Genomic DNA, 11,439 nt, shown 5'->3' with positions numbered 1-11,439 from the left:
AAAGGTGGGCGGAATATTTTGAAAGTTTACTGAATGTTGAGGATAATAGGGAGGCAGATATAATTGCTGTTGCAGGTGTTGAGGTGCCGGTGATGGGAGATGAGAATAAGAGAGAGATTACAATAGAGGAAGTGAAGAGAGCACTAGATGAAACGAGAGTAGGAAAAGCATCTGGTATGGATGGTGTGAGAGCTGAGATGTTGAAGGAAGAGGGTGTGACTGTACTTGAATGATTGGTGAGATTGTTTAATATGTGTTTTGTGTTGTCAATGGTACCAGTAGATTGGGTTTGTGCATGTATTGTACCACTATATAAGGGTAAGGGAGATGTGCATGAGTGTTGTAATTCAAGAGGTATTTGTTTGTTGAGTGTAGTTGGAAAAGTGTATGGTAGAGTAATGATTAATAGGATTAAGGATAAAACAGAGAATGCAATCTTAGAAGTACAGGGTGGTTTTAGAAGAGGTAGGGGTTGTATGAATCAGATTTTTACAGTTAGGCAGATATGCGAGAAATATTTAGCAAAAGGTAAGGAGGTGTATGTTGCATTTATGGATCTGGAGAAAAGGTATGATAGAGTTGATAGGGAAGCAATGTGGAATGTGATGAGGTTATATGGAGTTGGTGGAAGGTTGTTGCAAGCAGTAAAAAGTTTCTACAAAGGTAGTAAAGCATATGTTAGAATAGGAAATGAAGTGAGTGATTGGTTTCCGGTGAGAGTGGGGCTGAGACAGGGATGTGTGATGTCGCCGTGGTTGTTTAACTTGTATGTTGATGGAGTGGTGAGAGAGGTGAATGCTCGAGTGCTTGGACGAGGATTAAAACTGGTAGACGAGAATGACCATGAATGGGAGGTAAATCAGTTGTTGTTTGCGGGTGATACTGTACTGGTTGCAGACACAGAAGAGAAGCTTGACCGACTAGTGACAGAATTTGGAAGGGTGTGTGAGAGAAGGAAGTTGAGTGTTAATGTGGGTAAGTGTAAGGTTATGAGATGTACGAGAAGGGAAGGTGGTGCAAGGTTGAATGTCATGTTGAATGGAGAGTTACTTGAGGAGGTGGATCAATTCAAGTACTTGGGGTCTGTTGTTGCAGCAAATGGTGGAGTGGAAGCAGATGTACGTCAGAGAGTGAATGAAAGTTGCAAAGTGTTGGGGGCAGTTAAGGGAGTAGTAAAAAATAGAGGGTTGGGCATGAATGCAAAGAGAGTTCTATATGAGAAAGTGATTGTACCAACTGTGATGTATGGATCGGAGTTGTGGGGAATGAAAGTGACGGAGAGACAGAAATTTAATGTTTTGAGATGAAGTGTCTAAGGAGTATGGCTGGTGTATCTCGAGTAGATAGGGTTAGGAACGAAGTGGTGAGGGTGAGAACAGGTGTAAGAAATGAGTTAGCAGCTAGAGTGGATATGAATGTGTTGAGGTGGTTTGGCCATGTTGAGAGAATGGAAAATGGCTGTCTGCTAAAGAAGGTGATGAATGCAAGAGTTGATGGGAGAAGTACATGAGGAAGGCCAAGGTATATGCCTTGGTATATGTATGTATTACGTAATGTACGCATGATGCTCAGCCCCTCAATTACATGTTACCAGCAATCCGTAGCTTCTTAATGCAATGTTGGAAATAGCTGGGTGGTCTCTATTCTTCAGTATTCTTTGCCCTTCTTATGTCTTTTAGTCACCTCATCATTTATTCTTATCTACAGCATACGTTCTCCCCTTCTGTTTGTATTATATAGAGAGAGGTCTCTCTCCAAGCTTAGATATTTAAGGCTAGTTTCAGACATCATTTGATGAATTGAATATTATATTATTATTTTCAATATTTTCTTTACTTTATGGAGGTGTTTACTTTTTCGAGTCAGTGTTAGAAAAAACTTATTATTTAGTACTTCATTCCCTTTTTCTCTCCCCATTTGTCTTTGTCTGCTTATTTGCTATTTTGTTTTATCTCTTTATACTGTCAATATCTTTTCTATCCACTAGCTGTTCATGGTGTTTTTTTTATTATGTCTGTTTCTCATTGTCTTTTTTCCTTTCACTTAACCTCTATTTTCATCAATAGACCATGCACTAGTTTTATCCCTCTTTGTTTATATCTATGATCATATGCAAAAACAGCTGACCTTAAGAACACATCTTAAATTTATATCAGTCCTTGTCAACATTTTCCACTGAATTATCTACCTTATCTAATTTTTCAATCAAGCCATATTTTTATTTTCTATATTAATTTCTCTCATTTTGAATTCATTGAATTTAATTGCATTCCTGGAATTGTCTAATTATCCACATCATTAACCTTTTCTCTCTGAATAGAATTTCAAACTATTTCCAATTACTTATCATCCTGGTAATGATCTTGTACTGATACTGCTATTCACTAATCTCACATTTCATCTGTACATTTTCTGTCAAGTAGTGTTCCAGCACTATATCTAACTAATGCTTTTCCTCATTATTTTCTCTATTTGAATAGTTTCCAGCCTTACACTTTGTATTCCTGCTGAGGAATTTATGACAGAAGAGGAGGTGAGGTTAGTATCTCTACACATAAATCTATCCATCTGTCTATGTATGTATGTATGTATGTATGTATGTATGTATTTATCTATCTATCTATCTATATATATATATATATATATATATATATATATATATATATATATATACACAGTATATATATATATATATATATATATATATATATATATATATATATATATATATATATATATATATATCTATCTATATTTACCATTTGCCTTTATATTGTTTTGAGGAATCATGCCAGAACGATATAGTAACACGCAGACCTACCAATTGGTAGTTAAGTGCTCTACCACTCAGCTTTATGTTCATATGGGCTGATTGCATTTTTCAAAGGTGGGTGATGTTTGACATAGCCTTATTCACGTACAAATATGATTTTTTCATTAAACAGCATTAATTGTGTTAGTTTGTGCACAACTCAAGATATTTTATATATCTTTCTTCCTTTCCTCCACTTTGCTTCAGGAACACAGCAGCCTCCTGTGGTCTGTTCCCAAAGACTTTGATCCTAGGCACACTTTTCCAAGGAATTAATTTTGGCTTTATATGCATCAAACCATTTTTATATAACTTTTACTTTTGAATTCACCTGTCATCAATTCTTTTATGATGGTTTTTTCATCTTAGTCTTTTAGTACTTAGAAGGACATAGATGTAATTGACTATCAGTTGGAAAATTTAAACGTCAGGTCTCCAGTAAGTTCAGTTATCCGTCAAAGTAGACTGGAGGCAAACTGTAGGTTAGCCTATACATGGCACTGGAGAAAGACCTTTATTCTATTGGAAGATCAGCAAAGCTTTGAGTTAGCAACTGGAAAGACAAGTTTACATCCGGTTTGGTGGCTGAAGTTTAAGTTATTTACTTGTCAGTGGCATTGCTGTTCAGATTTGTTTCTCGATTATTGTGATTTATCTTATCAAATACTGTTGTCCACAGGGAGAGATTTCTACAAGTTAACCTCAATTATCACTATCATAAACGTCATGTTTTCTTTCCTCTTCACTCAAAAACTCCTCATTTTCCATATGACCGTTATATGGATTTTTTTTTCAAGTCATGTATCCTTTCTGCTTTTTTTAATTTTTGTCTTAAAATGCTCTTTTCACTCTTTTTATGGCCGTAATTATTTATATATACATATACTATCTGTTTCTTTATTTCCTCTCCTGACTGGGCTATTTTCCCTGTTGGTGCCCTTGGTCTTATAGCATCCTGATTTTCAACTAGGGTTGTAGCTATGCCATTAATGATGACAGTATGTATATATATATATATATATATATATATATATATATATACATATATATATATATAAATTTATATATATATAAAATTTATATATATACATATATATATATTTATATGAAAATTTATATATATATATATATATATATATATATATATATATATATTTATATAAATATATATATATATATGTATATATATACACACACACACACACACATATATATATATATATATATATATATATATAATAGCTGACCGTAACACTGGCCGTTTGAAACGTGTTTTAAATTGACCTCGCTCCAAAATACAAGAAAAAGATCATCCAACCTTGGAACGCCATTGGTTTCAGTACATAAACGAATGTTTATATGTACATTTTTGAAGTAAAAGACTTTTTACATTTACTGTTTAATTTTCATATTCTCTCTAAAAATGACAAAAGCGGTTACTGGCAAATTACAATGCAGTTGAAAAGTTGTCTTTCAAAATCAACCCCATTAGGGCAGTTATAGTCTTCAGTCAAACAATATATATGCATACACTCACACACGCATATATATATATATATATATATATATATATGTATGTATGTATGTTGATATATTTGTATAGATATGTACGATATGTATTTAGTCCTACTTGGAATGTCTGATTTTCCCTTGATAATAATCTGGTCTTTTGGGTTTTTCGTTTTGTTTATTATCCATTAACATCTTTAAATCCAGTTTTTGTTAACATTTTTTGGGGTTTGATTTCACGTTACGTTTAGCATCAAGTTAATTGCATAAAAAGGTTTATTGAAAGCAGTATGAACATTTACTAAGGCATGAATTATCATCTTTATGTATTGGGGATGTTAAAATGCGAAAAAAAACTATAGGACGAATCTAAATTTTATTGCACTGAATCATAACCTTGTTGTCGTTGAAAAGTATATGGAACCTGCCATCTAAAAGGATATTTAGGATGAATTTATTTTCATTGTCTAATGATGGTGTTCATCGTGGAACACCTTCACATGAGTGTACTTGAAGTTTGTAGTTTCATCAAAGACTCGTCTGTCTGGGATACGTCTGTCCAGAGGGAATCCCATGGGACGCTTGTCTGGGTAGATCTCTCCATGGGCTCCACAGTGAGCGTGAGTGCCTCCGTGCTCAGATTCAACATCAGGATGTGTTAGGTCGTAGCTGCCATCTGTGACAGCCAAAATCAGAGCAAATTCCATGCCGTCCCTCTTACCCTTGGGCAAAAGCATTCTGTTGGGGATGCCACAAGCCCTTTCGTATTCAGGCATGGAGAAGCTACCACTGTCAGCAGCATCCATGAGAGACTGCAGGCTGGGTACATCAGGAACAGTGACAGAAGAGTCAACAGATTTCCTTACAACGTGATTGCTTCCTGGAGTCACTGTAAATAACGAAATTCGAAACGTTATTAAAAGGAAATATTTCTAAAGTTAGATTGGAAATATTACTTCAAACATGTACTCGAAATTGCAATGATTAAGATAGATAAAATATATTGTTACATCTTTCAATTTATCTTTATATATATATATAAATATATATATATATATATATATATATATATATATATAGATATATATTTGAATGTATATGTAATTCAATGAGTTACGATTAAATGGAAAACTTACATTTCTTCCAGAATTTGTCCATTTCAATGCAGTGCCAGGAACCATTGTTGAAATCAAAATGTTCCTTATTGTTGTCCATCTCAGGGCAAAGATAAAGGCGGAATGTACCGACAACTTCGTTTCCATTGTTGTTGTTGACATCAGCGACAAAGGAGAAGTCATGATGGTTCAGACGATGAACATTGGCTTTTAGGTCAACTGGAGTAATACCTTCAGCGGAGTCGACAGCGTTGCGAATATCAAATTCATAGTCTTCAAAATATGTTTTAAGTTCTCCTTCAACGCTAATGCTATCAATAGCTACACCGGGGAAGTCCAGATCTTCATGTTTGTATGGAGGAAGGCTGTACTTGTGTTCCTTGAAAATATTATCCATATATTTGTGAAGTCTGAAGAAAGTAGGATCACGAGTAGCAGTTTCAAAGTGTTCCATAACACCTGGAGGCATGTTGTATTTTCCATGAGGATCTCCTTGACGGCCAAGCATAATGTGAGCCAAGTTGTGGAGAGCTCCATAATACTGAACATTGGGACTGTACATAGAAGATTCAATGATGTCACCAAGTTTGTCAATGCCTTGGTCATTCATGATATCAATAACTTGACCTTCCTTATCAGTAATGTATCCGTGAGCTATGGCATCGCGGATACGGCTTTCCATGATTACCATGTCACGAACTCTTGCTACTCCATCAACATCTTCAAAGTGAATGTGGTCAGGACGGGCAGGGAATTCGCCACCATACTTGTAGATAGTGTGTGGGGCAAAGCCTTCTTCTACTGGTTTCTCCCACTGGAGTTCATCTACCATATCCAAATAGTTGGATAGACGTTCAGAATCAAAGCGAACAGTGAGCTGATGATGAACCCAGAAGAAAAGTTCTCCCTTGCGATCCAAGTGTCCTCCATATTTGTCTTCCCACCAGAAAGGAAAATCCATATGCCATGTGACGTGATGGAGATTCATTCCAATATCTTCTCCAAAGTAAGCAACACGTTGTTCCTTATTTTTCTTTGTACCAGTGAACTCCATCTCAAATTTACCTGGTTGATTAGTCATCTTTGCTGTGTAAGCCTTTTGGATAACTTCACTGTTTGTGAACATGTGAGGAGTAACTTCATAGAGTGGAGGGAGAACAATGCCATGTCCAAGATCAGAATGAATAACAGCTGTGTACAAAGCATAAACAAACTCTCCTTCATTCATTTTCTCACGCCAGTATGCAGCATTGTGAACAGCACACTCCCATGTCTTGCACTGCATGAAGACGTCAAAGAGCATGAGGGCCTCTTCCCTTTGGCGTTCATTGAAGAGGGAGAACCAGTGATGTTGTTCAAGAAGTCTGTGGTCCTTCTGTTCTTGGACTAAGCGGTGTACAGCCTCACCGTCGTCCTTATATTGAGACTTGTCAGCTTCAGGGTCAAAGGCTTCGGCATATCCTTTCAGTTCGTCGAATTCCAAATGGTCATACACTTTCCACAACAGATGGGTAACATCTTGTTGTCTCTTGGCCAAGGGCACATCTGTCAAAGAAAAAGTAATTACTGTATATTCATAATTTTTCTCATATATTATATGGTGTTTCCTGTTATAAAAGGAATCAAATTACCACATTGGTATCTCATAGCAAGCTTAGGTGTAAATTATGGTGAAGCCACAATTTGAGTAATATATTAGCTAAATTGATTATCGCGTATGGTGAAATGTATGCAGGTTTAATTACTGCAGGAATAAGTCTTTTAAATATATTTTGATTGGAATTCATGTTTATTTTTTAGGTTTCTTATCTTTTTGGCCCTCATTCGCGACAAATTGCATTACACAATCATTAGTTCTGGATTTGTTAAGTATCGATTTTTCCTCTTTGGGTCACAGTACATCCATGAGATTCAAGAAACTAGAACAAAACTTGTATATTACTTATAGAACCTTTTGACAAAATCAGAATTTCTACAAAAGAGCATTTAATGATGGAATGTAATTCAACAAAGGATAGAACTTAACATGAAAGAAAATGTATCGTAATCGACTACAAGTGTAATAATTTTGAGAACATATCACACTCTAGGAATGATTTGATCAGTGAGTAAATATGGGAATTAGTCTTCAACTTCTAGTGACCGGGAGAAATGTTGGATGTGTGCGGATCTGAAAACAAATAATTTTTTTTAATAATTTTGAAAATTCATCGGAATCTCAAACAATAAATTTAGAAGCAATGCGTTTTATGATTGTCAAAGGATATCAGGGTAACGCATGTTCATTGGATAAGAGCTTTCAAAAACGTTGTCTTATAAGGATCTAAGTGTATAATCATTTAAAGTCCAGTGAAGAATAATCATGAATTACTTTCGAAGTTGGGAGTGAGATCATACTGACAGTTATGAATTTTTCAATCAGGAGATTTTTCTGAGCGATATCTGGCTTCAGGATTGTCTTCAGCAAGTTTCAGAAAATACATTTAGGTGTTGAAAATCCTTCAGAAGACTTAAACACTTATGATGAAGGGCTTTCACCATAGCATGTCTTTGAAGTCCGAGAACCATTTCTGTAGTTATAAGTGCAAACCAAAGGGAGTGCAAACGAATGGTGTGTACTTCACACTTACCTGCGGCAGCAAGTGCCACCAATGCGAAAAGGACGATCACCTTCATCGTGATGTGCCAGAAGTGGTCTTCTCGGCCCCTTATATAGTAAACCTGACTGTGACACCAGTGGGAGACAAAGTCCGTTTCTAAAAAAGAATCTGTCTACTTTATGTCTCACATAGATTTTATCTGATAGTACAAAATGATAACATTCTCTGGTTACGGTGAGTTTATACGGACGTTTCGTAATTATTGGGTATTTGTAACCTACGAGAAAGTGGGTATAGATTTGAATAAAACCTCGCCTTTTTAACGTCACATTTCGTGTGACTAAATTATAGACAAGTGGTGTTTTAAGAAACTAATTTACTATTATTTTTATTTTTTTTTCACAGTAACATGTTAGTTTTTTCGCCATTATCTAAAATGATCTGGCCACTTTTAATACAAAACCTATAATAAGAGAATTTTGTTTATGAGGAAATAAAGAAGAAAGGTAATTTTAATTTTAATATTGGCCATTAAAAGTATGATTTATCAATTTGTATTTCTGTAAAGCATATTATCCAGTACACTAAATCGCCAACAATTTGTAAAATAGATATATTCTTGAGTGCCCTGATTTGCAACATAACCTCAACCCTTCAAAATCTAGATTTGAATGCATTAACATAATCCATAGTTAATGATTTCATAGATTCCCATTACCATGTCTTGTGGTAACAGATTTCCCTCATAGATTTATGAATCCACAAAGAGACGTAAATGAAATATATTTATATATCACTTGAGGTGATGTTTTGGTCCAACGTACATTTTTTTCTCTTCAGGAACGATTTTATTTTACAGAGTCACCTTGCTTGATTGTATAGAGAGAGAGAGAGAGAGAGAGAGAGAGAGAGAGAGAGAGAGAGAGAGAGAGAGAGAGAGAGAGAGAGAGAGAGAGAGAGAGAGAGAGAGCACACTCGCAGGAGTTGGTTAAATTGAAGTTTGTCTAATGCACCTCTCTCTCTCTCTCTCTCTCTCTCTCTCTCTCTCTCTCTCTCTCTCTCTCTCTCTCTCTCTCTCTCTCTCTCTCTCTCTCTCATATACACAACACTTCAGGAGGAAATTTCACGGAGGAAGAGAAGAATATTTGATCGGTTAAGTAAAAGAAAAAAAAAGTAGATTATTTGAGGTTCAAGTGTATTACCGAAGAGAAGGTAATGTGTGGGTATACAGGAGGAAGTGTAGGTTAATCAGTATGGAACTAAAATATATGAAGATTATAAAGAAGAAAATCAGATGGGAGTAAGGAAAAAAAACCTTAATGAACCTAGAAAATATCTTTTATATGGTAATAAATGTTGAGAGAAAGGTTGACTAACGAATGATTCAGAGAATAAAAGAGGCAAATAAAGACTTAGAATATTACAAAAAAAATTTTGAATGTGAAGGGTATAAGAGAGTGCAAGGAATAAGTGTAAGGTTAAAGGTTCATTGCAAAAGAAAGATGCAAAGAGACATTTAACCCTTTGAGCGCCAACACATCACATACAAACGGTTTTTTAAGTTCGAGGCCTTCTCTTGGAACGTTTTACTTAACTCTTGCTAGCACAAACACTGTTAAAGTGAGACTTTGTTATTGTATAGAAGAGTAAACCACCTTTACATAAATCTATAATGTCATATTTTTTAAATGTTCCATATGTGTCAGTAACAAAACTGATCTTACAGTGATGCTGAAGGTAGTAGAAGTATCCAGATGAAGTTGCTAGTGAGCTGAGTAATTTATCTCAGTTTATAAGAAAAATGTGGTTGATGGAAAGCTTTTAAAGAATGGATAAGAGGATAAACTGTTTCACTGTATAAAGCTAAGAGTTACAAACCTTAGTTCAATGATGATTGTAGACACGATTATCTGGAGGAGAAACAGGTGGCTTGTTATATCTGGAAAAGTAGCAGATCAGATTTCACTTGTAACAACTATACTCATCTAAGAGCTTTTGCTCAGAGTTTATGCTTCATCCGAAAAGTAGTACAATTTGACCTTAAAAGAAACCCTTTCTGGTACAACCCAGGTGTAGACTAAACAGTTCCTCCTTGGCCTTATCCAGATGGCTTTGTCACTCACTGTCCAAAGGAAAAGACAATCCTTTTGGCTAATGTGTGTTACAGAAAGCTGAGCAGTGAGAAACCCAATCTTTATCATTCCTGTTTTCTTGAGGCTAAACCAACTAGTGCAGTTTTCAATCCGGTGAAATTAAAACCATCATCTTGGACCTTCATAATTATGAAAGTTTAGGCACAAAATAGTATTCTTCCTTTTTTCTAAAGATAGGTGATTTCTTAGCCTCTACGTTGTCTGTTATTTTTTACAAGTTTGAAAGAAAAGGTTCATTTTGCATTTGTTGGGAATTGGTAATATCACTCCGTAAGGTGAACATGTTTGTGGTCATATTATCCCTGCTGCTGATTACCGCCCAATTTACAAAACTCCCTTATGATAAAGTTTCTGGAGGTTATTTTGGGCCAAACGTCTAAATAGGTATTCTGAAGGTATTCATCTGTTCTGTAGTTTGCAGCTCTGCCTTTGTATAGGGCTTGGTCTGTGTGATTCCTTTTTTACAATTTCCATTGCTGTACAGAAATCCCTTGATTATGGTTGGGAGGTACACATGATTGAACTAGATTTTAGAGCTGCCTTTAACCATGTTATTCATGAGGCACTTCTTTTTTAACTTGAATAGGTGGGTCGATTCTTAGCATTATTATCGAATTTTCAAGTAATAAATTGCAAATAGAAATTGTTGTTGGGCACTATAGTAACTGTAGGAATGCCATATCTGGTGTTCCTCAGGATAGCGTTCCCGGCCCATTACAACAACAACAAAAACACCACGCTGGCCATTGCGGACTGGTGATGGTGAGGGACTTTAGTCTGATTGCTCACAGGAAACCAATGTAGTATGGATGGCCCTGACTAGTACAGCTTTACTAATCATGGTGATACACAAACCCTTTCACCACACTACAGTATCCCTATTTCAAAAGGGTTTTTACATCTCATATTATTTACTCATGATATGTGGTTTGGCATGGAAAACAAGGTTGCTGCATGTGCAAATGATGCTATTCTCTGTGCATCCATTCCATCACCTGAATGTAGACCTATAGTTGCTAAATCCCTTAATAGAGATTTTTTTTAAATTAGTGCATGGTGCATATTATGTGGCATGAAGTTGAATCCTAACAAAACTCAAAGTATTATTGTAAGTAACTCCTCAACAACCAGATCTTTGCATTGACAATGTCTCTTTTCTTATATATAACTTATTTAAAATTCTAAGTGTTATTCGTGATTGCAGATATACTTTTAAGAACCACATTCGGTTTGGTTGTTCAATTTCCCCA

General features: G+C 35.5%; 1 protein-coding gene across 1 annotated transcript; it reads right to left on the bottom strand.

Moving 5' to 3' along the window:
• Positions 1-4,687: 4,687 nt before the first annotated feature.
• On the bottom strand, positions 4,688-8,165 carry LOC137624451 (hemocyanin B chain-like). Its single transcript, XM_068355217.1, has 3 exons — positions 8,067-8,165; positions 5,458-6,981; positions 4,688-5,210 (listed from the first exon to the last, which is right to left on the bottom strand). Exons 1-3 carry the CDS (start codon positions 8,110-8,112, stop codon positions 4,789-4,791), a joined length of 1,992 nt encoding a protein of 663 aa, XP_068211318.1. The 5' UTR covers positions 8,113-8,165; the 3' UTR covers positions 4,688-4,788.
• Between the last annotated feature and the right edge of the window lie 3,274 nt (positions 8,166-11,439).

This window comes from Palaemon carinicauda, chromosome 31 (genome assembly GCF_036898095.1).
Source record: "Palaemon carinicauda isolate YSFRI2023 chromosome 31, ASM3689809v2, whole genome shotgun sequence".
Lineage (NCBI taxonomy): Eukaryota > Metazoa > Arthropoda > Malacostraca > Decapoda > Palaemonidae > Palaemon > Palaemon carinicauda.
This window is presented reverse-complemented; position numbering and strand designations above follow the sequence as displayed.

Coding starts and splice junctions, on each gene's coding strand:
- LOC137624451 (XM_068355217.1), bottom strand. CDS start 8,112: ATGAAGGTGATCGTCCTTTTCGCATTGGTGGCACTTGCTGCCGCAG. Junction 6,982..8,066: donor GGTGGCACTTGCTGCCGCAG/GTAAGTGTGAAG, acceptor TTTCTTTGACAG/ATGTGCCCTTGGCCAAGAGA. Junction 5,211..5,457: donor GGACAAATTCTGGAAGAAAT/GTAAGTTTTCCA, acceptor CGTTATTTACAG/TGACTCCAGGAAGCAATCAC.